Source organism: Thunnus maccoyii, chromosome 3, assembly GCF_910596095.1.
Source record: "Thunnus maccoyii chromosome 3, fThuMac1.1, whole genome shotgun sequence".
Classification (NCBI taxonomy): Eukaryota; Metazoa; Chordata; class Actinopteri; order Scombriformes; family Scombridae; genus Thunnus; species Thunnus maccoyii.
In genome coordinates this window covers 4,889,198-4,916,643 of record NC_056535.1, presented here as the reverse complement: position 1 = coordinate 4,916,643, position 27,446 = coordinate 4,889,198, and the positions used below count along the sequence as shown (strand labels likewise).

The 27,446-nt window shown below is 40.2% G+C and overlaps 1 protein-coding gene across 1 annotated transcript; it reads right to left on the bottom strand.

Annotated features, from left to right (window-relative positions):
- Positions 1-1,432: 1,432 nt before the first annotated feature.
- Positions 1,433-26,705, bottom strand: nucks1a (nuclear casein kinase and cyclin-dependent kinase substrate 1a). Its single transcript, XM_042406723.1, has 8 exons — positions 26,404-26,705; positions 13,619-13,668; positions 11,625-11,715; positions 10,759-10,805; positions 10,492-10,644; positions 6,371-6,520; positions 5,850-6,002; positions 1,433-4,688 (listed from the first exon to the last, which is right to left on the bottom strand). The coding sequence occupies exons 1-8, from the start codon at positions 26,418-26,420 to the stop codon at positions 4,438-4,440; spliced, it is 912 nt and encodes a 303-aa protein (XP_042262657.1). The 5' UTR covers positions 26,421-26,705; the 3' UTR covers positions 1,433-4,437.
- Positions 26,706-27,446: the final 741 nt, after the last annotated feature.

Genomic DNA, 27,446 nt, shown 5'->3' with positions numbered 1-27,446 from the left:
CTGTGACTACTGTTTAGCGCGTACATTACCCACAATGTACTTGGCTTTGAATAGGTAGCATACTGTCGGTTTATCAGAGCTTTTTTAATAACATTTTGAAACTAGGTTGATGAGAGCAGTGAGAGTGAACCAAAACAGTAAAGTTGCAGGGTGTAAAACTAAAATAATGAGCGAAAAGATGCTAAATTGCTCTGTAGAGCTGAAAGGAAATGCAGAATTGGGTGGTAATCCTCTTGAGATTCTCTAATTTTCTATATTTTTCTTATGGTCAACAAACCTGACCAACAATGAACTGATCCTACTTACAAGTGTTGTGTGTGTGTCCAAAGTCTAATAAATCTTAATCTAAATACTATTAAACATAACAATGAGCCACACCACTGCACTGGCTGACATGTACCTTCACCCTGAAGAGGAGAGCAGTTCTGTGTACGGCAGACGCCACTGTGCATACACAGGAACACAGTTCTGTTTACAGAGCTTCGCTAGCTTGTTGTGCTACACTGTTCATTGTAAATTTGTCAAAAAAACTTAAGTACTGAAGAATACGACACATCAGGCTTTGGATAGACACAATATACTTGGAAGTAGGATCCATTCATTGTTGGTTTGGCTCTGCACATGAGATTTATTGACAATAAGAGAAATATAGAAGACAAACTTTAAGATAAAAAGAAAAACCAGAGCAACAGGTTCAATAGTATCTCTGATTCTGCTGCATTGACTTTGATCCTTTTGTTTTGGAAAGAAATGCATTGTGAGCCTGACAATGTTACAATACTGCAATGCTGAATTGGTGGACTACTCTTTCAATGCAATGCTCCCACATGCCCCAAAACACTCATTCACCTTTAAACCTTTTTTTTTTTTTTTTTTACCTTTAATGTCACGTCTATGTTGTCTGTTTGTTTTGGGCATTTCATTATTGGATATTGATATAAATGTACATCCTGTGGGTCTTTGTTTTTTTCTTCTTTTTGTTTTATTTTTCATTTAATTCTATTGTATCTTTAAAAATATGTATTTTTCTTAAATGTATTTTATGTTTATTTATTTATTAAATATATTTTTATTTTTTTGACACATAGTGGTCCAGAATTAAAGATAGGTGTCGATGTGGATATCAGTTGCCCATCTCTCCTGGGGGGAACACAGTTTATTTATGTTAAGCATGGCTCTGTACATTTTAGATAAAACATTTCTAGCAATCAGTGCCTGATTACTAAACTGATATCTGCAGTCTGTTCATCAAATGAGAAAATGACACATAAAAATAATGTACAACTGCTGTTGTACACAGCACCACTGAGTGGCAGACACTGAGTACTGCTGATTATTACACACCAACACCTCTGGCACATCATTTTCCCCCCAGTCGACATCCGAACAGCACACAGAGCTCAACGTCACAAAACAAGTAGTTAAATCCGTATAAAAAGTAGGTTGCCTTTATTAGAAGCTGGGAAACCAAAACATTATCAACATTGTCGTTAATACTTTTTTTTGTAAGACCACAATATTGCCATTACCAGCATCATCATCATCATCATCATCATCATCATCGCTTCGCACTTTTTCCACAACATGCAAAAGATTCAAGAGTTCAGCGTTCCTTTTCCACACTACTGACAAAAGCTTCTCCACTTCGGCCCCTGTAGGAATCACAACTTGGCTTACATTTACATTGCCAGTACAACTGAAGGTATATAGAAAACAAAAAAAAAAACAAAACAGTACAACAGAGGAAATTGTAGAATGGATGAAAAGAGGAGAAATTCATAGCCTTATGCCATGTGCCTCCTATGGGATGATGGAGAGGAGCCTCATTCAAGCCCTCAGTGTAGTGAACTACAAGACAGTGTCTGATCCTACTGCAAACAGCTCTCTGAGCATTAGACTGTATAAAGGTTTTTATTTTCAAATTTATTTTATTATTCATATCCAATCGTCTTAAAATGCCAGACGTTATTAAGGATTGGGTGTCAATTTAGGATCCGAACGTAGAAAAAACACACTAACCTGCTAATAAGGACAGTCATAAAACAATCCAATGTGCTTCTGAACCGACTAGGTTCCAGTGTGTCCTGAACGCATCCAGGACTGGTTTCTATTGTGGCCTTGGGATGAAATCAGAAGAATATTCTCTGAATTTCATCTAATAAACGAATCCATGTTCCCAAGATCACAATAGCAGCTTTCCTCTCTCTTTTTTTTTTTTTTTTTTTTTGCTTTTTGTTTTTGCTTTGACATCAAACACTACGTATCACAAAAAGAGGACAATCTCGCAAGTGCTGCACCTGATCTCCAAGTCACTAGTTTTGAGATCGGTTATGGCTTTGGATGGTCTGCTGATCGTACATATTGTTGACTCGTTCTAAGCCTAATTTGCCGCTCGTAGCAAAGACCTAAAACATGAGGACAGATTACATTCTCAGGCCTCCAGTGATGATTTCAGAGCCACCGCTGAAACTCTTAACTCAATGAAAATTAAGGCATTGATAGACAAATGAATGCCTAGGGCTGATCTCTGGATACAGCCTGTGTGTGTGTGTTCGCACAGGAAGTAATTGTTACACGTCATCGCCTCAGTGCCGTTTTACATCTGAATTTTAAAATGGTTCCGCTTGTGAAATACACACCTCTGTATGAGTTATCTCTAATGTGGGCAACAAAAAGCTCTGAGAAACAAATGAGCATGGATACCTACAGTAACCATTAAGCTGATGGGACTGGGAGAAGGAGGGAGAGGGGGGTGGGGGGGGTGTGTTGTTTGCAAAAAGAGTGAAAGAAAGGACGGGAGTAAATACAGGAGGGATGGCTGGTCTGTTCTTCACCCCACAGGCCAACCATCAGGCAGAACAGATTGAGTAGGGTCGACTTTTTTCTTTAAAATCAAGATACATTTTATTTCTTTTTTTAAAAAACAAACATTACAAAAAAAATCTGAATAGAGAATTAGAACAATGAACCAACAGGAGAAAAAACAACATTCATTTTTTTTTTGGACTCTCAAAAGAAAAAAAAAAAAAAAAAAAAAAAAAAGAAACATCTCTTCTTGCATTTCTTAGAAATAAAAACAAAAAAAAATAAAGATTTTAGGGGGGGGGGTGCCTGGCACAAGGGGTTGACTGTGGAGAAGATGCTGTGGCCATGCAGGGATTTTTCTTGGGGGGGGGGGGTTGTATGTTTTTGAAAAGAGGGGGAGGGCAGGGGTAGCTTCACGTAGCATGGTGCATCATCTGAAAGCCCGACATAAGAGATTTCACATAGGCAGCTGATGGGAGGCTGAGAGAAAAAAAAAAAAAGAAAAAAAAAAGAAGCCAGACCCTCTCACAGGAAGTACCCCACACAAGCATACAAATTCAAACAAGTACATAAAAACACACACACATGCTGGCTCGTCACATGTGATTAGTGGCAGTCCGGCATGTAGCGAACACTCAGCGGCGACCCGCCAACCACCAGTCTGTGTAACGCGCCTTTACTTAATCTACGGAGCAGCGGCTGCAAGAATACTTCTCTAAATAACTCGCTTTATTTCATTCTCTTGTGCTGCGCCTACAGAAAAACAGCCGCGCGACAAGAGTTGAGGGCATGGATATAAAGTCTGAAACAAGCTGGGTGATAAAATTTGAAAAAAAAAAAAAAAAAAAAAAAATACAGCTTTAACTGAATGAACCATTGCAAAAAGATTTTTTTTAAAACAACTACCTCGCACTGCCCTGTTAAAACATGCTCCATGTTTAAAAGCACAAAGTACCAAAGAGAGGATAAAGGGACAGAGCGAAGGCGTGAGCCCGGCGCTTGTTGACTGTGTAAATACAGCGCTTTAGTTACTGATACCAGGAGGCTCAGAACAATACTCCCAGTAATCACAGACATCAGTAAAAGTAAACAGGAAGGAATCAGTCATTGATAATCCAAAAAAGGGAGGAGAACACAAACACGAGTGAACTAGTCTGTTCACACTCAGGACGGATGCTCTTTGAAAGCCAGAAACTAACATCATCTGTGGACATGTTTCAGAATCGTCGCACTGTTGTGAAACTTTAAAATGCGGACTGTGAGTGATGAAGACGGGAGGGGAGGGAGTGAAGCTGAGTGTTGAGAATACGATAAACTCCTTACATACGGCGGATGATCATATGAGCACAATGTCTTGAGCTACTGTGACAGACAAGGTCCAGGCTGGGGGGAGAACTGGTGGTTGGAGGGGGAAGAGGGGGGGAAGGGAGGGGGGGAGGGGGAGCAAAATAAAGAAAAAGCACATCAAGTCCAAACCATTGAGCCAGGCCACCAGGAGGAAAACAAAACAAAAAAAAAAAAAAACGACAAAAAAAGAAAATAAAAACTCTAAACGCAGAGCAACAAAAGAAACAAAAACTTGAGAAGAGACAGAGAGAGACATCGAGGATGGGTAACAATCGGTACCATCTTCTAGTCTTCTCCAGAGGGTGCCTCCTCTTCTGAGCCGTCCTCCTCCTCTTCATCTTCTTCCTCTTCCTCCCCTCCTGCGGCCTCCTTCGTCGTCTTGGGGGTGGGGGAGGTCTCCTTCTTCTCTGCCTCCTCCTCTTCCTCCTCCAGGGGACTCTCAGGGTCCTCCTCTTCCTCCTCTTTGGGTGAGCTCTTCTCCAGGGCCTTGGCGCTGGGGCGCCCTTTCCCCTTGCCTTTCATTGGGCTGGGGGTCACTGGGGAGGAGAACCATAAAAATCACTTAGTGATCGTCAATCAATCAATCAATCAATCAATCAATCAATCAATTTTATTTAAAGTGCAGAATCACCATGCGGCATGGTTCCAATACACTTTACAGTTAAAAAGAATACATTGGACAAAACGTACAGCGACCAATTTACAATAAGATTATGGTTCAATCTCACTACTTGATAGCATCAATAAACATTTTCATGAGCCTCAAATTCAGACAGTTAAAGTCTGTATGAAATTACAAATGACTCGTCTCCAGCCTGGATCCTGTCATGACTTTGATATATAAGACATAAAGAGTAAATAGGACCTGAGCTTACTGTCATATTTACAATTTAAGAAAATATAACTTTAGTTTTCACCAATAACTAAAGCTGATTTTGAAGAAAGGAGGTGATATTCTAACATTAGAACCGGCACTGCATCAAACTGTGTCATTAATTAGAGTTGGACAAAGTCATCCTCTAAAGACTTTGCTTCCTAAACTTTGTGTTTCGAGCCATAAACGAGTCATTATGTGTTTTACACAAAAATTAATGCCGTTTTAGACGATTTGTGACAATTTGTAAATTTACAGACAATAACAATACAGACTAACAATAGATTTTAATGTTTATTTCATTTATTACTTTCAAATAAACTTTATAAAATTGAAAAACAAAAAGGATCAGGTGTATATTTGTATTCTCGTGACTAGGGTGGGGTTCTATAACCTTTTATCAAATCTTCAGATTTCAAAATTTTTAAGTAAAGTCAAACCAAAACTAAACTTATTTAGATCTGTACTTTTTGTTGTCTGAGGGCACAAACAGTTTTGGATGTTCACAACCCGTAAATAAAAGCAGAAAATGAGACGAGCAGCAGAATATATTAAATATGGATCAATCTAAAGGGGCTTGCTATGGTTGATCAGCTTAAATTATTCAGATAATATGAATGAAAACTTGAACTGGGAAACTGTGACAACTGATAGAAAACTTGTGAACAATTCCTGCTGCTTGTATAGTCTATAGAACTTATCAGACTGATTATTAATACTGTGATAAGGATCATAAAAAGGTGTGTAAATGTTCTGCGATCCCGGACGTTGCCGTGGAACAGAGCAGTGATGACTGAGGCTGCGTCCTGATTGGACGGCTCACCTGTGGCCTTTAGTCGGGGTTTGGGGGATTTCTTCTCCTTCTTTTCCGGCCGTCCCCGTCGGATCACCTTCTTGCCTCTCTTCTTGGAGTGACCGTAGTCACTGTCATCATCATCCTCCACCATGAAGTCCTCGTCGCTGCCGGACTCGTCGGCTGCACATAGATTATGGGATGTGTGAGAATACTTTCGGCACAGATGCATTCCTGTCCGGCAGTCTAAAGCGCTGCGGCGTTATTGATTTACTGATCTGACTACATAAGCCTGACACCTTTACAGTCTTCATACAGGGTGAATTCTGAGAGGTTTTAGCACCAGGTAGAATGGAGTTAAGACCAATTTCAATTAAAAAAAACATCATGTGTGTTCCTAAAAGTCTACAAGTTGTATTATTTTTTTCTTTTAATACACATCTGTATCAGAAACACATCTGGTCTGATGTGTGACAGCTTGCTCATGGTTTATAAGTAGTGTTCGGTAAAGGATTGTGTTGCTGTAACGGTGTACAGCGTGTTGTACATACGGTCCATGTAGGGCTCCTCTTGGTCTTCGCGCTCCTCATCCTCACTGCCTCCGTCGCCCAGCAGGATCTCCCTCTGTTTGGACACAGCCTTGGAGGCCGCCTGGCGCACTGTACGCTTTCGACTCACTTCCCTGTCGTCGTCGCTGTCATCTACACAAAAAAAAAACACGCGCGGTGATTAATAACGGTGGACGGAGAGGAACAAGTGGCTCTCTAATTAATCAGGCCTGTATATATGTCATCTTGTTTTGACATGTTTTCCTCTTATTACCGGCTTCACGTAGCTGTTTTTCCCACAGAGGTGAAGCGACACCGTTGAATCACTCACCGCCTCTGCTAGACCCTCTGCTTATTAAAGATATACGGAAACATGAATATGTAACTAACTTTATATGTGAATGAAACAGCACATTTTGACTTAAAGAATGAAAACTGCTGCTCTTCTATTTTCTTATTAAATCCCATAAAAAAAGACTAAAACCAACAATTTGTTAGTCCGTCTCTCAAAACTTCCACACTCTCAGCTCCAAGCCCACTGGTTCCTGAAGACACATCTTTGGGACTATTTTCGGCTGTGAATTAATACACATTTGCGGCTAGTGAGTATCGCAGCAGGATGGCGTATGCGGCATTGAGTCGAATGAGTACAATGAGTACATGTCAGCTGGTGTAACAATGTTGCTCATTGATGTGTTTTAATAGTTTGGGAACAACAATGGAGCTCTATAGCGCAGACAAACAGGATATATCAGGCTTTGATACACACACACACAATACTTGTTAGTAGATCAGTTCATTGTTGGTCTTTTCAGGATTTGTTGACAAAAAAAAAAAAATTAAAGTATATCATCCCCAGCAGCCATAAATTTAACATGGTTATACTTAGGTGTAGCACCTTTCATACTGTCCAAACTGTGTCTAAATTAGCATGTAATCACCTGTAGTCTAGAAAAGAAACCACAAGCATCCTGTTCACTGGTTGGTAAAGAATTATGTCATTTCTAAAAAGAAAAAACACACAGTTTATATCTTCCGTTACTTCAGATGTTTTCATTTGTATACCTAAATACAGATTGTACATCATTCTACATCAAGTTTCTTATAGTTTTCAGGATCAGCAAACAGCAGAACAGTCATCCTCTGTACCAGTGGTGTATTCTGGGTAACAAAACCTTTAAATGGAACATACATCACTAAAAAGTCTCATTAAAAGCCACAGTGGAGCCACTGCAGGTAAGTTGTTTAATGCTGCGTGGGACATCTGAAGCCCCGTAGATGGCACGCAAATTGTAGAGATAATTATTCATTTTCACGCTGATGAGGCAGAAATATAAAAAGGCATTAATTTCAGTGATTTAAATCAACTGAAAAAAAGTTAATTTGCCCATCACACAACCTAAAAAGGCTTTCAAAATAAAAACTTACATAACCTTAGACAAACCAGATATTTAATGAGGACATTGTTTAGACCATCGTCTTGTTACTGGACTGATCACAAAAGATGAGATGCCATCAACATCCATCAGTCTGAGCCCAGCAGATGACAGAGACCGATTGATCGGGCTTATCCATCATACCTTCCATTCAGAGTAATTAATCACAGCGGCGTGTAGCGGTGTCGGAGAACGTTGGAGGCAAACAACTCAATCAGTCACAATCAGCTGGATGTGGGAGGAACAAACTCACATGCAGCGTTGTCTGTCAAACAAAACCCAGCTGGTTTTAGAGTAAATATCCGCGTCAAAAGATCAATGTCAACGGCATCAGTTCCTCTTATTATTTTAGATAGAAGCACAGGATGACAACTGCTTCCCTATCTGACCTTCCAAACCATCCTGGAACCCCCCAATGAAGAAGCTAGAATATGAGGACTGTAAGGCTTCTTTGAGTTCCTTTACACACAAATCTTCAATCATCAAAGTTGCTCTTTTCTAGGGAGAACCTTTGGTGTAAAAGGTGACACATCTGAACAATTAATTGTTTTCAAATTGCAAGAGTTGCAATTTTAATAAAAAAAACTAAATCCAGGAAGTCTTGCTTGATATTTGTCCTTAAGTGACGCAGACAACCATGGAAAAAAAAAAAGACCCTGATGAAGACTTGGAGTCGATACACATTGGTTGCCTACACTCGAAGAATAAATTCATAAGATTATTTCACCTGAAGACGGAGTGCCTTAGTTTTTTTTCCATGGTTGTCTGCACCACTTAAGGACAAATATATATCAAGCAAGACTTCCTGCATTTCATTTTTGTACTTTCACCTCCCCTGCTAAAGAGCAGCTCTTGTCTGAGCCATCAGAAGCGTGCAGCGCTGTAAAACTGCAATCTTGATAACTTGTATGATTAACACCGTCTGAACTAAATGTAAGAGGTGAAGGGGTTAAGTTGACCGTCGATTTTGTCAATGACAACTTGTCATTAAGGTTAATTCTGTGAGTTAGCCGAACCGCTAAAAAAAGAAATTCTTAGCTGTTGGCTGCTTGACAGTCTGCTGTGTGCATGTCAGTGCCTGTGCTATTTCGACTCAGAGAAAGACATGGCGCTCTGTGTAAAACAGGCAGTGCTTTCAGGCTTTTAGTGGGTCAGAAACACCAACGGAGTGGTGGGTCTTGCTCTAGATAAAGGATCTAGGTCATTGCTTAATAACAGGTAGCTAGCAGGTAGTTCAGTAAGTGACAGCAGTTTTTCCGGTTTCAAACGCATATATTGTTATTAAATTACACAGCACACCCACGGTGCACCCAGTACCTGCCCGCACCTATGGCCAATTCATTATTTCTGAGTCTGTGTGGCTGTGAGGGTCCGTGTTGGTCCCCGTGACATGAATGTCGCCATCCAGCTATCTCCGCGAGGGTCTGCACAGCCCAAAACTTGTGTCAACTGTGCATGTGCTGGAGAAGCAAACAGGGACCCCTGTCTCATTTACTGTATGTATGAACTGTATTCCTGTTCTCATTCTGTTTTTGACTTTTTCTTGTTCTTCAGCAACATACAGGAACTCCTGCTGCATTCAGATTGTGTAAAACAATACAAGAGGCTGTGTTGCTGTGGGTGTGTTGTTTAAAATGCTGATACAATGAAATGCGATCCAGCAAGTCTGGTTGGAATAACAGATTATTGGGCTTAAAGGCTTATCAGAGAAACTCTGTACAGCGGTTTGTAATACTCAGACTCGATTTTACAACTCTGGAAAGTTATCACACTGCAACCTTGTTTACTAGTGCACACGTGTGGAACACGTCTGTGTCCGCGGACCTCCGAAAATATATGAATGGATCCGCATGCACATGCGTGGTCCGCGTGGAAGTCCACAGTCGACCGCGGACACACAGAGCATGAATCAGCTTTTACTGTCTCTGATTAGATCTCTTCTCAGGACTGTACAAGCTATGGTTGACAACTCACTGACTCACCTGTTCGCTGTTAGGGTGGAATAAACTACACTTATTTGTATTATTGCTCAGAGTCTGGCGAAGAATAAGTGAAAACACTTACAAGACCTTTAAATTTATGACATAAAAACCTTTGAATCTGGACCTCCGGGATTGGGAGTTGTTTGTGCAATATCAGAATTGTCATATTTATGAGATTCCGACTTGTAAATAGCGTTCACGCCATCTTCAAAGTCGTAATTACAAAGTCTGTGGATGGTAATTAAACCCAGATTTAAGGGATTAAGTGTCATGTTGTCAACAGTATTTTTTACCCCTCACTCGGCCAACTCTGTAATCACACAATCATCTTGAGTTGGTGTGAATGCCTGCAGGTCATTAATGTGGGAATCTTTAGCAAAAAGCTTTTTTCATTTTGCCAAGGTTACTCAGAAGTTAACTTTCCTCTGACTGACAGGTAAAAAAGAACCCGGGGAGAAGTTCAACAACAAGCAGGCTTAGAGTTACATATATAGAATTTAACAGAACGATCTAAATCGCAATATTGGTCAGAGAAACTGCAATTAGATATTTTCCTTACAATATTCAGCCCTAGATCATGTTCTGTTACAAACTTCATGTATTTATATAAACTTGCATCTACATGACAACATCACATGACATGGGACATATAAAGCAGCATATACTGTAAATATTCCACAATCAGAGAAGAAACTGAATTTTTTACCTGCAGCCCGTTTTCTCTTCGGCGTCCTCTTGGTAGGCTTCTCCACCTTGGCTTTCTTTCCCTTTTTCCCTCTTTTTTCTTCGTAGTCGCTTCCTCCGTCTTCATCCTCCTCCTCTCCGAAGTCGTTGTCTTCCTCATCGCTGCCAAAGTCATCTGCGGCGACATAAGAGGGAAAAGTCAGCGAGCCGGCCCTCCGCTCTCCTGTCTCCACTTATCAAATTCCAGCTGTTTTCACATGGTGTCTGAACAAACCTTCCACTGACTTACCGGCTGAATCATTTTTGGATTTGGAGAGCTTTTCATCAGAGTCCTCGCTGGAAACGGAGAATCAGAAAAACAAAATCTTAGCAACCAGAGTGAGGGTAGCCAAAAGCGATCTTTTTCAAGGCGCTGATTTAATCTGCTTTTAATTGGCAACATTTGTAAACCAAATAATGTTAATTAAAAAAAGGTAAGTGCCTAATAAGATTTCCAGTTGATGCCTTTCTATTAATAAACATCAGTTTAAATGTGTGCTGCCCATTGACTAGTAGTGTTAGTCATAGGGTAGTGTGAATGCCACACGACCCACTGACTAAGATTTGTAAGAGGTAGTACATCACAAGTTACACCCATGATGGATTGAATATAGCTCGTCTCCATCCCCCACAGTTTTCTCCAGCTGAGTGTCTTTCTGTCTACACTCTTCCAGCTCACTCACCAGCTGTACTCTGCCTCACACACACAGCTTCAGCACACCTGGCTCCTCCTGATGCTGGATCTGATCTGACAACTATTAATATTCTCTTTTTTTTTTTTTTTTTTTTAGGGGGGCCCTTCAATAGAATTCATGGACAAATCAACTAGAAGTTGTACTGAAACACCAGTGCTGTCATTCATATATTCTCTTATTTAACTTGTCATTCTTTTAACTAGCAAATTTGTTTAATTGTAAGAAAAATATCTGGTGGTAAGCTTGATTTATGTTTGTAATGTGAATATGAGACTGAAAAAATACTGTATCGTATTTGAATTTTTTTCTTTTCATGACAAAATGATGGAACAATGAAAATAAACCTGAAAAACAACTCGGCGCTAAAACGTAGGGTAGGAACAGGTAGACACGTTGAGTATTAAGTTATACCAGTGCTCACCTGTCATCCTGTGAGTTCTTTGAGCGCTTGTGCTTTGGCTCACGAGGGGCTGCGCGCACCTTCTTAGGCTTATCATCACCATACTCCTCATCTACGAAGAAAAGACAAAGAGGTTTATTTATAAAAAACATTCTCTAATGTTGAGAAATAACTGTGTCCTTTGTATGAAACCGTATGTTGATTTTTTTTGTATACTAACTGCTCAGTCATTATACTATGACAGCAGGAACAAATAGCTTCTATAATGTTAAAATAAATGTAGATTGATTGAAATTTAACGTTTATAACATTTAGACTCTGAACTGGTAGCAGAAATTTGATTCTTGGTGTTCCAATTTAATTCAGAATTATTTCTTGATTCAAAACAGATTCTCATTTGAATAAACAGAGAGGTGGGAAAATGTTTCCAGCACTAGAGAATACTTTAACACTAGTACCACTGGAACTCATCATCATCATCATCATCATCATCATCATCATCATCATCATCATCCACAACACTCAGCAAAGGTTTTTTAAAGAAAACAAACTCAGTCGTTGTTTTTGTCACCCAACCAGAATTGGTTGGTTTTGCAGTGAGTGATGGTTGGCTGGCTCGTTTGTTAGTCCAGTGCTCTGGATCTGGATAATGGTGTACGAGACATTAAAGGGTAACCTCAGGATTTTTCAACCTGGACCCTCTCTTCCCGTCATTTTGTGTCTAAGTGACTAATGTTGACAACAATTGTTGAAACTGGTCCAGTATTGAGCGAGAGCGCTTCAGCCAGCGGCTGTGATAGGGGCTGTAATGTAATCCTTCAGGGCAACAGCGCCCCGTCAATGTACGTCCATTAAAAGTGTTCGTTATGGCCACTGACAGGCTCAGACTGTTATTAGAAGTGTCTGACAACATTATGGAAAGGACCATACAGAGAAATTTTTCTTTACCTTTCACTTGATCTGGCCTGTTTGTTATTGTGTCTAAGTCTCGCTCAAGAGGAAGTCTCGCTCTGAAATCTCAAGAGAGTTGAGTTGTTGCAGGAAAACAACGGTGGAAACATAAGTGAGAGTTGGAGAGAGGAGTGCTGGCAAGAGTTTGTTGTGTTGTAGCTTAGTGTTATCTAAACCATTTTCAAAGTCATGGCTGAATATTTCACTGATTATTTGCTGTCTTCCTGCAACAACTCAACTCTTGCGAGATTAGTAAATTAGTAATAAAGCTAAAGAAAGCTGCTGATTTCACTGGTGAGGTGAGGGACCTGCAAGCCAAATGTGAAGACCTTGAGGGTCGTTCCAGGCGGAATCATTTGCATCTGACTGAGGTTGAGAAAGGAGCAGACAGCCCACACAGTTTGTCTCTCAATTTCTGAACGAGATACTAAACCTAAACGAAGCCCCCCCTCCTGGACAGAGCCCGTAGATCACTAAAAGCCAATCACACAAGTCCTACCAGGGTTCCCTGACATAGAGGGAAGAAACTCCACATCTATCCCAATTATACCGTCGCTGTGATGAAGAGCGGTGTTTGGAGACGTGAAGAAGCAGCTGCGTTGCAAAGGCAATTATTAAGTTATTAAATCTAAAATGCGCCCAAACTTATTGTGTTTTATCAACACAGGTTTATTTAATGATGTACAAGAATCGATTTTTGGAGTTTGTGAATCAATTCAGAATCATCAAAGAATCACATTTCTGTGAATCAGTTTCTCTCCATCTGTAGCAACATCTCTGGATGTATTATATACCATCGTGACAATGCTGCAAATCAAGACGTGATTTCTGCCTCAATGAGATGACGTATTTTGATGTGTCAGGTATTTAGTTTGCCTGGTTAGCCAAAAGCAGACATTTGTAAATTTGATCTTCATTCACCATTTTTAACTGATTTCCGGAAAATGTATCATATCACAACATGTATCCATATCATGATGTAAAAATATAGTAATACAAGATTTTATCTGCATTACGCGGCCCTGTTAGCACACATAAGGAAAGACGTCATAAGCATCTCTTACCTGCATCGTCAGACTCGTTGAATTGTGAGTAGTTCACCACTTTCCTGTTCCTGTGAAGAAGTACACACATCGCATCAGATAACATTAACACAGGACAGAGTTCATTGCCCACACTTGATATTAGACATGTCCATCTAAGCTGGAGGGTGGTGGATAGGTAACAACCTATTCTGTGTCATGTCTGGCAAATTCAACAGGCAACGACACGTCGGCTGTGTATGAATGTCTGGATTGTATTGTTTTTGTTAAAGAGGCCACACACGGCCTCCGGTTGGGGGCACTGAACCGGACACTACCGTCTACAGTTTCCAGGGCTAATTTGGCAGAGTGTATGAGGGAAGCCTCAGGTGTCAGCGGCCAACTACACTTCAGGTAACATACACCTCTAAAAGCTGTGAAGCAAGACTGAAACAGACTAGTGTTGGTGTGGATTAAACAAAAAAAAATCATCTATCCCTTTTTGTGTTAGTTTTAGTTGTTTTGAAAGGCATCTTTTAAATATATATCAATATATATTTATTTATATAGGCAATTTAAGTACTTTATTCTAAGCATATAAATGCATTAAAACATTTAAAAATTGAGTTAAGAAAATAAAAGAATCTAGAAAGAAGTAGAGATAAGTCAGATCTTGTAACTTTGTTGTTTTTGCCTGACTGATACAGGATTTTTTGAAACTGATACTGATATTTGAGAGTTAAAAAAAATGATATATTGGCCAATATTCATTTTCTTTACACAACCCAAAACATTAAATGTTTTTGGTAAGGTTCCCTTAAATTTGACAGTTGAAAAATTAACAACAGAAAGTAACCTCATTACTCTCTGGTGGACAAACTATGGAATGGTGACACTGTTTCCATTTGTATGTGTTCCTGTACCATTAATACATGTTAGTAACTTGACATCTTCCCTGTAGTTTTGTGCTTTCTCGTCTGGCAGGAGACCTTTGGCTGCAGACCAACTGTTGTCCAGCTTAATGCCCACTGCTGCTATTATTATTAGTCATATTTCTGTTGTTATTGTTGTTGTTGCTGTGCTTCTCTGTGTCTCTCTCTCCCCTCGGCCCTTCCTCCTTTCACGAGTTATGCTAGAAAAGACTTGTTCAACGTGTTGTCCAACCACATCGGAAAGCAAAAGTGTTGTTGCGAAAGGCCACGCTGGAGGGTGGAGTGAAAAGTCGGCTGTCACAAGTCATAAAAGGGGGGTGGGGGATGTGTTATACTTTAAATACAGGAATACATTTAAATACAACAGTCTCTCCTGTCTAAAAAGTGATAGGAATTGTGTAATGAATGAAAAAAATAAAAGAAAAGAAGTTCAAACTCTGGCAAATCACAGCAGGAGGTGAATGTAGGATTGTTGGTTAGAAAAATAGTGGGACACAGCTCCCCCCATTCCAATGTCAGAAAGGTGTGGGGGGAAGGGGGTTTCTGAAGCTGTGCGACCATCCAACAAGCAGTTCTGATGGAGTATACTTGCGCCTTAATGGTGCCATAAACTTTTACAAGTACTTAGATTTCAACAACAGGCACGCATGCTGGCACTCACCACAGTAAAGGCCTCAGACATGTGCAACAGCAGCCACTGACATGACTGCCAAGTTTACACATTACCATATACATCTCACATATTTTCCAATGGCCTCAATTAGTGTGTTACCTCACTTGGAATGGGATGATGAACGTGAATCTGACAAATCACGATGTCAGGGACGGTGGTGGTCTCACTGACTGACTGCTTGGTATAGCGCTCCCTTTTGAATGTGCAGTGCCCCTGGCCTGCGTTATTTCAACCTAAACCCCAGTTACACAAATTAAAACCACTAAGATGCATATAAGATGCTGTGCTGCAAGCAGCCGTTGTAATTCATTAGATTCACTGGCTGATATGTTGACAGGATCAATGAAGACTTACCAGAGACAGAGTCAGTGTGTTAGCCAGACTAAATTCACTTGATTCAGTATTTGTTTGGTTTTTAATTGTTTTGTTAGTTTGTCTTAATCATTTTCCAGGTTTCTACAGGTGGCATCTTTAATTTGACACATATGTAAAAAGATTAAGGAAAAAAAGAGGAGACTGGATTTAGAAACGTTCCGCCAATTGAAAAAGGTATACGATGCAGGATTTTCCCAAAAAACAACGTATAAACTTGGGACTCATAGCATAGCGACCAGGACCGCTGTCTCGGTCTCTCTCCTCTGCTCCTCTCTGCTCTGTGTCTGCTCTCTCTGTCTGTTTGACCGAGGGCGGGGCTGAGCTACACACACGCAGAGCAGAGAGGCCAGAGCAGACAGGATGACGCTCTGCATTCACACAAAATCCGGCAATGTGGCACCTTCCCGCAGGGTTGTGCTAGGCTAGCTTGGTTGACCGCCGCTGCTCTCTCTCTCTCTCTCTGTCTGTCTCACTGAGTGTGTGAGCATGAAGTGTGGGTCTAAGGAGTGTGTGAGTTTCTTTATTTGTCTTACTCCTGCTTATTTAAGTACTGGCTGGCTGTAAATCTTGGAGCTGGAGGTGTTTTTTTAAGCTTGGGCAGCTCACTGTCACAGCATTCACCAGACCGACTAGGAGACATGGCTTAAAGATCTCATCTTGTTCAGTCAAGGACTGTAGTTTAGAGAAGGTGGTGGGAGCATCGAGCATTAAGTCCACTGCTAGGATGAATGGAGGTGTGGAAATAGAGAAAGCAAACACTGGCATCTAGGATGTCAACAGTTAAACTGTTAATCGGTTAATCACTGGGAATATTTTCGACCAGTTCTGCATGTCGGTCTATAGCTTTATTTGCATACATACTCCCCGTCTGCCATGTCTGAAGATGGATCGCAGTCATAGCCAAAGATCACATCGCCGCTAGCCGGTCCGGGGCCATCACCCAGTTGGTGCGCCAGCTGATTGAGACTGATATGCTGTTAATTACTGTGGCGGAGGGCGAGGGATTGAAAGAACTAGTTCAGTACCTCAAGCCCGAAAATGTTATGCCATTGAGAGCTACTGTGACTTAACACATTGAAAACAATTTGAGGAGAAGGATGAGCTAAAAGTCAAGCTAGCCAGGGCAGACCAGCTAGCCCGGACCACTGATTGCTGAACAGTTCTCACAAACGAAAGCTACATCACAATTTTTCTTAAAAGTTAGTTACCGGTTAATGGGTGTTGGTTTGTCAAAAGCAAAATTAACCGAAACTGACATCCCTACTGTCATCACAAACAGCGTTGTAATAAAGGAAACATCTGTGTCGGTGACGCCTCTCACTAAGCCAGCAAGAACAATGATATTATCAAACTTCCATTCATAAGTGATGAGCTTATAATAAGGGAGTTGACCAGATATGGGGGAAAAAAGCATTGTTGTCATGCTGTAATGCCCCTGAACTACAACACGTTTCCTACAGAAGGCAGATGATCATGAATAACAACAATATAGAGTTGAATTGGACTTTTAAGCTGACAGCGGGTGAGTTTGAGTATACCCTTTTTGCAACAACGGAAAACATGAAATGTTTCGGCTGTGGAAAAGAGGGGCACCTGATTAGGTCTTGCTCAGAAGAGAGTTCCAGTGCTGAGAAAAGTGATGCTGGTAGAGGTGCCAGGGGGCAGAATGTTGATGGTGAAACACAAAAGAGAAGGATGTAGAATAAGCACAAGAAAATAGTGAAAGTGGTGGTGAGTAAACAAAAACTGAGTAAACAGAAGGATACGGGGCCTGACTTCAGTTCAGGAGAGGAGTCTGATGTTTGGGAGAGTGATGCATCTTCGGGTGTGAAAGCAGAAAATGGTTATGAGGTGAAAGAAATGAAACAGAAAATGAAAAATATGAAAGTAGAGAAGTTTTTCCCAGACAAAGAGTTGTTCATTGAGTCAGTCAGATTAAATATGAAGAACAGAGGAAAAGGGACTTTTACTGAACAAGATGTTTACAGGTTAAGGAAATTTGTGCAGAGAGTCAGACAAGAACTCAACATGACGATGAAGAGGAAACAGCATGTCTATTATTTTTTGTAGTTTTGTGAAACTGTCGACATGGGTGGTCTTCCTATGAGTAAGTTCAGAGTTGCCACCACGAATTTAAATGGAGCGAGGGATATGAAAAAAAGAGAACTTTTATATAACTTTGTAAAGATGAAAGGCATTGATGTAATGTTGGTACAGGAAACAGTGAGGAAGTGAATGAATCAGACTGGAAGGTGGAATGGGATACGGCTGTAGTCTGCTGGTCGACTGGTCGATTAGTTGGTCGATATGCTCTCATCTGACTAAATTCTCATTGGTCGAATAATCTCCGTGTTACTTTCATAAAAGTGCTACATCAATTGCTTTCCAGGATTAATCCATTATTTCCTGCGGTGGGAGGGACAGACTAACAAATTACCTATGAAAACAGGGGTGTATTCAAAACACCCCCGTTGTTTCCACATCTTTCAACTCGCCCAACCTAATGGAGACTGCTGGGTCTAACTGTACTCAACGTTTACTGACTCTACTGAACATTTACTGAATCTATGTTTCTCCCATAATTATCACAACAAGACCTCCCCCCAGGCCAAAAACAATATTTTTAGTGTCAAAATTAACGCCAAATATCCATTCATTCGGAAATCATACAGCGCTGTTAGGTACGTGAGTCAACCTCTGTGTCGTTGCCTGGGAAACTGTTGCTAGCGTAACTCCATTAAGGAATACGGCATTGCGGAGTATGTTTGCGTGGCGAGTGGGAAAGAGCGAGTGGCAGAGAAGAGCGGGGCAGAGGAAAAGGTTAGTAGTAAGTTGTCAGTCTGGCAGTAAATGTACAGTACAGACTACAGTGTGTCAGTTAATAAATGCTAAAAAGTCACGTCTGTTGTTTCCCTAAGTGCTGAAAAAGTGAAGGGGGTTAGCTCCAAAGTTAGCAACAATGGGTTAGCATAACCTGAAGACACAAAACTGAGAAATAGAGAAAAGAGAAATGTGTGGCTGCTGAGTTTACTGTGCACTCTGTCTCATTGCGTCTAACAACACCCCCCCGTGACTAATCGATTAGTTGAAGATTATGTACAATTTCAGTCGACCAAGATTTTGTTTGGTTGACTACAGCCCTAAAATGGGAGGATGAGGTTTGTCTGAAATCTCTGAAGTGGAGAGGTTGGCATCCATTTTTTCTAAGAGTTTTTTCCCCCAATCTCATACGAGATACCACGAGAGGGGATGAAGGGAGGCTCATGGTAGTTAAAGCCAAGTTTGAATGCTACATAGTTATTTACATTAATATGTATGCACCTTTTGTTGGTCTGAACAGAGCAGCATAACTAAATGTGTTGAATGATATTCTGGTGAGTTGTAATGCAGATGATTTTTTGTTTTTGGGAGGAGATTTTAATTGCACTCAGAATGATCATTTGGACAGAAACCATATTGATCCTTACAGAGAGTCACAGAGACTACTGAACCACCTTATTGAAACACATGATTTAGTGGATATTTGGAGAAGATTGCATGACAAGAAGAGACAGTATACATGGGCTCATGTCAGAGACAGTGTTATTTCTTTAGCTAGGCTGGACCTGTTTTATTGTACTGTAATTTTGGTGTTGTTAAAATGTGTCAGATGTTACCTGTTACCTGTACCATTCTTTAGTTTTAAGCAATGTTTTTATTGCAAATGTGAAACCAAACAGTGCATTCTGGCATTTTAACTCTATAGAAGTGAAAAACAAAATTCAGTGAGTGATCTAGAGATTGAGATGGTGGAACTTCAAAGTGTGTTTGAGTCCACGGGAAATCAAGGACATTTTGAAGTCCTCAAATCCAAAAAAGCATGCTTGAAGACTTACTAGGCATAAAAGTGCAGGGAGCCTTGGTTCGGTCAAGGTTTCAGAGTGCTAATCTTATGGATACACCTTCCAATTTCTTTTTTGGTCTAGAGAAAAGAAATGGGCAGAGCAGGTTTCTACATACCTTATGCTAAGCTGAAGGACAGGAGGTAACAGGGGCTGGAGAGATTCGGCATACAGCAGTGAAGTTCTGCTCTGAACTGTACAAGAGTGAATATAAAGGCAATAAACTGCTTGCTGCTTCGTTTTGTGATGGACTTCCAAAGATCCGAAGAGAATCCTGGTCTAGGGGAACCTGTGAGACTGGCTGAATTGCATACTGCTCTGCAGGGCATGGAGGTTGGCAAAGCCCCTGGCACTGACAGGAAGTCAGTTGATATATATGTGTGTGCTTATAATGCTTTTGGGGAGGAGTTGGGTGAAGAAGTGTCTTTGCTGTTAAGTTGCAGGAGAGCTGTGATAGCTCTGTTGCCGAAAAAAGGAAATCTACAAGACATTGAGAACTGGTGGCCGGTTTCTGTCTTCTGCACAGACTATAAGATCCTGTTGAAATCAGGACATGAGACTAATGGCGTGCCGTCATCCTGGGGACAGTAGAAAACGTGTGCTCAGCAGCCACACATTTCTCTGTTCTCAAGTTCTCTGTTTTACGTGTTCAGGTTAGTAACCCATTGTTGCTAACTTTGGAGCTAACCCCCTTTTCTTTTCCAGCTGTTGAGGGTCTTGACAAGCTGCAGCATTTTTTTAACTGACTGATTGTGTGACCTAAAAGATATGCTACCAAGACAACTTAAATATAAACTTGTATTGTACAAAAGTTTGGTTTTGCCTCCCTTAAGATATCGAGAGATTCACTGAGTGTTTGATCAGATGTGACAAAGCGTGGCATGAGACTCCAGCACCAGTCCTGTGCTTTGACTCGACAGCAGTTAACACGACTCTGAAAGGTCTTACTGTTTTCTCTCAGGTAAGGTTACATTCAGCATTGGCACAGCGAAACTAACAGATCAGCCCGGAGCTCTGTGGTTAAATAATATGTAATTGATCAACAGGAGGTTTAACTTTTCACCGGCCCTGGTGAGAGGTGGGCTTGGGGAGACCGTGGCAGGTGGAGGTGGTGGTGGAGCTGCAGGCTGCCTGAATGGCTGCATTCAATTAACAACAGCAAGGCTTTTATTGTTGTAGCCTATATGATAAGTTTGCAAGGTTTGTGAAGGGTTCATTGTGCTGACTAAAATATATTTATTGAATCATAGCGTTTGTGTTTCATTGCTGTTTAAAACATATATCCGGTAGTTTTTCTATATGGCCACAATATTAATGGACGTCAAAACAAGGTCTAGTGTAAACTCTGGTCTGCAGTCTGTTTTGTGCACATGCTTGACTTGTAAAAAGCTGATTAGAAACCTGGTGACGTGTATACATGGCAGAGGAAAAACTACCTGTGGAAAGCAGGTTTCTCTGATCCCAGACTCCTATTACAGAAAGCAGGTTTCTCTTTCACATGACAGTTGAGAAATCAGCTTTCTGGAGAAAACCCACTGTAATCTGGTTACTCAGGTGCATATAAACACACTGCAGGATAATACAAGTCAATGATTTCTTCTCAAAGTACCACGATGAACGATCATTTTTAGTATTGATCACTCTCCACACAACATGCAACTCGACAATCACTACAACAATATTATCCCAATTATTTTGGTCTCATTTATTTTTATATGATTAATTTATCCCTCCCAAAAACATTTCATTTTTGTTTTTCAGTTAATTTATATTTAAAGTTTAAGGAAATCCACTGCTAAAAAGACATTTTTTTCAAAGTTTAATAAATGCATGATGTTTCCATGTCAATGACTAATCATGTTAAATAATCAAGATCTCAATATCGACCAAAATTATTGGGATTATGATTTTTGCCATAAACGAGCAGGCCTAATTACAACCACAATCATTTCAAAAAACAACATTGAAAAGTGTGAAATTGCTAATGATACATGATATATTTACTGATTATGAAATGAATAGCTAAGATGTTGTAATCCATAAATCATCATCATAAATGTAATGAAATTATTCATATATTAAAACTGTCCTGTTCCCACTTTTAGATGACAATAGCTTATATATTGGCGTTTGCATACTGGAGTGTGACAGCATTAGATGTGGTTGTGATATATGCAGCTGGTTAAGCAGCAGTCTGTTCAGTGTCCTCACAGCCCAACAGTCCAGCAGTGACACAGGGAGGGACGCTCTGCTGTCTCTACATCACAGCCTGTTGTGAGCAGAGACCAAACATGATGCGCACCTTGTGCAGCAGTAGAGATTTATTTAGATCAATAGATTAACACATTTACCAACTTTTTATTTTGTTACAGACGTACTGCAACAGGCTGTAAACAGGATTCACAATCAGGCTCCGAACGATTGTGCCAACGACATGTTTACCAGCCAAATCTGCATTTTCTGGCTTCTACTTCTGACCCTATTGTTTGCATTTCACCAGCAGTAAAGCGTTTCTACATTTGTACCATCGTGGTCCTCTTTGCAATGAGTGACAGCTCTCTGCACTGCTGCACCGCTCCAACAGAGCTTTCCTTATATAGAGAAATGGGGGGCGTGGTAGTATGCTGATAGCGGCACGCAACTGTCCGTTCAGAATGACGGCGAGTCACGCACGGTGGTGAGAACAGAATTGGCTGGTGCGCACATGTCATGAATCAGATGGTAATTTTGCGCCTATTTTGTGTTCAAAGTAAGAACATTTCTACGCACGTATTAGTGAACTAAACCCACTGTGTCTTTAATTAGGGATGTTCTGGACATCTCTACTTCATTGGGCTTGGATTTGTTGGTCTCATTTCGTTAGACCGAGAAAAGCTTTTGACAGGGTTGACACTAGAGGAATTTGAATGTTTGAAGAGTTTCCCAGAGTTGGATTTTTACCCTGATTTGTTTGGCTGTTCTGGACTATTACTGGATGTAAAACACGCTAAAAGATGTTGATTTAGATACTGTAAACGGCGAGGTGTTGTATAATTGTTGTGTTGTAGCTTTCAACAAAAGCAAGTTAAATGAAAAAGAAGACTGAGTGTGGGGAAGGAATTTGGAGATAACTTGTGCACATAAACCAGACTGGAGAGTTTTGCATAAACTCTAAAAGAAACAACCTGGTAAGTTGCAGTGGAGAAGCTGTGGCTGTTAATGCTTTCATATGTGTAATGAATCCCACTGTTTCAAATAAATGTCCTCTCTGTGGAAGTGTGGAAACAATTTTCATTGTTTTTTAGAGTGTGGCAGGATTGATGCCGTATTTAGAACCTTAAAGACCTTGTTTTTGTTTTTCAAAAGAGAAATGCTCTAAAGTTGGTTTTTATATTTGGGGCCGTTTACAGGAAAATTAATGACGTTAATGATGTTACATTTTCATTTTGGGTGAAGTAAAAATGTCAATTCGTCTTCTAAGAAGGAACACGATTAAAAGGGAAGCGTTTCAGGATGTAGTCAGTTTGTCTCACTGGTAAGAGCCAGGGGTTGGATAGATTTAAGATTTCATAAAGAAACGAAAAAATTGGATACTTCTGTTCAACAGTGGTGTTACAATGATGTCATCTGTTAGTATTTGGTGTTGTTTTTAAGTGAAAGTGCCAGGAGCAGTTTTTTTATTTTATTTGTTTTTTCTGCTGTAAGGTTGAATTTGTAGATTACAATCATAAATGTGTTTTAGTATGATGAGGTAATGATAATGAATTGTTTATTGTGCAGTATATACAGAGATGATGTTGAGACAAAGATCTTGTATTAACACCGTGTCAAATAAATTCTCTCTAACTTTGTGTGTATCAATAATATCAATAACACAACATAACTTGGATGCAGATAGCTCAGGGCTGTGATCTGATCTGTACCAGATTGAGATGTAATGCAGCACAAGCAGATTCATTTCTGTCAAATATATGACATCACAGCCTGATATCTGGCATTATATTCAGTTGCATGTTTGTTTATTTACATTAAACCCTAACTGGGCTTCTATATACATACTCACCTTGTATTATGAGACAATGGATGGTTATATTTAGGCCTGCAGCTAACAATCGTTTTCATTATTGATCAATCTAACGATGATTTTCAATCATCTGCTACATGTTAGCTAAATGTTGGAAAATAATGATAAAATGTCGATAAAATGTCTTCAGATGTCTTGTGTTCTCTAACCAACAGTCCAAAACCCACAGATATTCACTTACTATCATGGAAGACAAAGAAAAGCAGCACATCCTTACAATATACAAGTTGGAATTATGTATTTGGGGTTTTGTTTAAAAAAAAGACAAATGAGTATTTGTCTAAATTGCTGCTGATTGAGTTGTTTGTTTGTATTTAATCCTCCTTCTTCTTACTTGTTTCATGCACTGCTGCAACATGAGAATTTCCCCTCTGGGGATCAATTAAGTGTTTTTGTAATTGATTAATTGACTAATCATTTCAGATCTAGTTAAATAATCTGATGTTTTGTTCATTTGTTCCATGACATGGAACTGCTTTACCTAAACACCACTAGGAGGTCTTTGGGATTCATGTCCACAAGTCTAAAGCTACACTGAGGACATTTAAAGGGACAGTATGAAAATTGTGTGGTGGAGGGTTGGGGTGATATTTTCTTCTTAGGGGAGGGAATTTTAACAGTACATGGGGAAAGCCTGTTTCTACTCCAGACTTCTGGGGGTGTGGAAGGATTTTACAATTCATGAAAGTCAGCCATTTTATCTCCTGTCTCCACAGTGGCAAGGTAAAAAAATAGAATTCCACCTTTTGCATTTTACACCTAAAATGTGTGCTTGCATTTTTGTCAGGCCAACATAGTGTGTTAGCGGATGGCACTGCAATGTACTGAGGCAAAAGTTAAAGGGAAACTTCTGTATTTTTCAACCTGGACCCTAATTATCAATCATTTTTTGTCTTAGTGACTAATGGGGACAACAATTTTTGAAACTGGTCCAGTATTGAGTGAGAGCGCTGCAGCCAGCAGCCACGAAACTGGCTGCGATGTAATCCTTTGGGGCAATTGTACGTCCAGTAAAAGTGCTTGTTTTGGCCACTGACAGGCTCAGATTGTTATTACAAATGTCTGACAACATTATGGAAAAGACCATACAGACAAATGAAATGTTTTTCTTTACCTTTCGCTGGATCCAGTCTGTTTTTTTTACTGTGTCTAACCAAATCTCGCTCAACGACAAGTCTCGTTCTGAACTGAACCTTGTGAGAGTTGAGTTGTCAAAATCAGTTAAATATTCGCAGTGACTTTGAAAATCTTTTAGATAACACTAAGCTAAGTTTTCTGTACTCCAACACAACAAAATCCTCCCTTAACTCCTCTCTCCAACTCTGTCATGGATGAATATTTAGCAGATTTCCACAACAACTCATCTCTCTCTAAATATAGATATAGATATATAGATTCACAGAATAACCCCAAATTTACTTAATCTGTAATGAAATAAAAATTGCAAAATTAAAGTAAATATAGTAAATAAAAGTTTGTGTGTTTATCTTGCAATGTCAGAGAGATTGTTTGTGCTTTAATCAATGTGACCACAATAGAACATTGTCCTTAATGGCTCTGCACTTTGGGGAGGCTTTTTTTTCAAATGAGAGGCTGCATTATTGTGCAGTGGGCTTGAAACATGATTTCTAAGGTTGTTGTTGGTGTGTGACCAAGTTTTTGTGTTCAGTTTTCATAGGAATAGGGATGTGATGTAGTAGCTGATGATGCAAGCTGTAGTCATGTGTAGCCTCTGACCAAGCTTTCAAAACATCACTTCAGCATTTCTTGTGCCAATGACCTAAATATAAGATTACCGTAATATCAGAAATAATAACAATTCTTGTTGCTATTCAAATAGTGTAATAACATTTGTTTCTTAAATATTCAGTGGTTATATTGGTTTGAGGTATTAGAAGTCTTTTTCTAATTCAAGATGTTTTAATAATATTAGGGACCTTGCTTTTTTTTTTTTTTTTTTTTAAACCTGCTTCCACCCTCCATAAATTTTCTTACAGTCCCTGAAGACCTCTCAAAATACGCTCCATTTTCACATATGGATGAAGAAATAACGCTAACCGAAAATATCCCTTTAGATACAAGACTTGAAAGCATAAAATGACTTCTAATCGAGTTAAAGGACGTTTAAATTTGCGTTAAAAACGGGCCAGAGACACCTCATGTGTTATAATCACAGTGGGAATCTTGCATTGAGGGGGTGTGGTGACTTTTTGTAGTTCTCCGCCTCCCTCTGACATCAGCCAACAGCGTTAATTTACTGCCACAAGTGAAAATGTAGATCTGCACCAACGCTATCTTCATTGACTAATAATCGATATTCTGTTGCTCTGAAACTACTAAAACCTTTTAAAATACAACAAAAAGCGACATAATGGAGGAGACGGCACAGACCTGCCCAGTCTGCGCGGTAACAAGATCAAATCTCGAGGCCGACCACCTCCTCCTCCTCCTTTTTTTTTTTTTTTTTGTTGGTGTGGGGGGGTTTTAGCGTTTCAGAGCCTCCCCTGGATGAATGGGTGGCCATATTCTCATTCTCAGTCAGAGAGGGAAAAATATTATCAGGCCTGGCACGAGTGAGCCGTTAAACGCAGCTGGTTAAATCACACCGACTAATTTTCCGCTCGGCCTGCAAAGCAGCCAACAATGCTCATCATGGATCCGTATAAAAGCGTGAGACACACGGCACAGACATGGCGATCAGTCCACACCGCTGGGATCCATGTTAGAGAGAGACTGAGGCTGCACACACACGCACACATTCCCATTATTTTTTCATGAAATACACAAATTCCCAGCTCATAAAAACACAACATGGTCGAGACGTGCGTGTAATCTGCGGTGCCTGCCAGCACGGCGTCGTTATTAACTTTACGCAGAGCAGAGGACAGATTTAGCACACCTACCTCACTGGTCTTGACATTTTGCAGGAATACTGTAGAGGTTAAGGATGTAAGAAAAGGGGGGAGAAGAAAAAGCGACGGGGGGAAAAAAGAAATATAGGTTCCCGCTCTGCAAAACACCGAGGAGGAGCGAGGCTGACGCACGACTCCACCGTCCGAGCTAGCGCGTGAAAATAAAAGTGCAGCAGCGACTTGTCCTCCAAACGCAAATATTCTTATTTTTTTTTACCTTCAGCTACTCAAAATGGTGAATAAAACAAACTGAAACTGCAGCCTATGTGCAACCAAACCCCGCGGCCTTGAGGGGTGGGTCCTCGGCGACAAGCACCGCCCCTACGGCCCGCTGAGAGGAGAAGCGCCGCGCCTCACTGCTCTCATTGGCTCATTTGAACGACGAAGTTCATTTTCATTGGAGGACTCAGCTGCTCGTCAGAGCATTTTTAGCATATAGTTCCCCGCCTCCGCTAGCAGGCTCGGTTGTATTAGCACTGTTTAAGAAAACAAAAAGAGGCCCTCAGGTTGGATGCAAACATTCAGTGTGGGTCCCAAAAGACCATAAAGCAACATTGCAATTATAGGTTACAACGTGCACAAAAATCATGTATATATAATGATACAATATAAGATATTTCAGTAATCTCATGGACTGTGGTGCTGCTGACACTGAGACTAGCCTTCTTCTGTTTCACCTGGCAGTCTGCTGCAGCATGAGATGCAGGTAGCAAGCAGTTCAGTCTCTAACATTACAGCTGTATAGCCTGTAACATTACAGTCACAGGTTACAGTGTTTATTTCAGTGATAGATTTCATTCACATAGACCTATTTTTATTATCTTCAGATTGTAACAAGTATCTGTTACTGGGCTGCACACTGCAATTTCTGCTACAAAATATATTTTATACCAAAATTATGGTCCCTATATTCTTATACCACTTTTAGATGTAAAGAGTGACTCAGGATAAACCTGTGTTTTTATTTAGACTGAATGGGTCAACATGTACTCAGGCCGGGCTTCACAAGCCTGCTCCTGAATTGGGTTCAATGC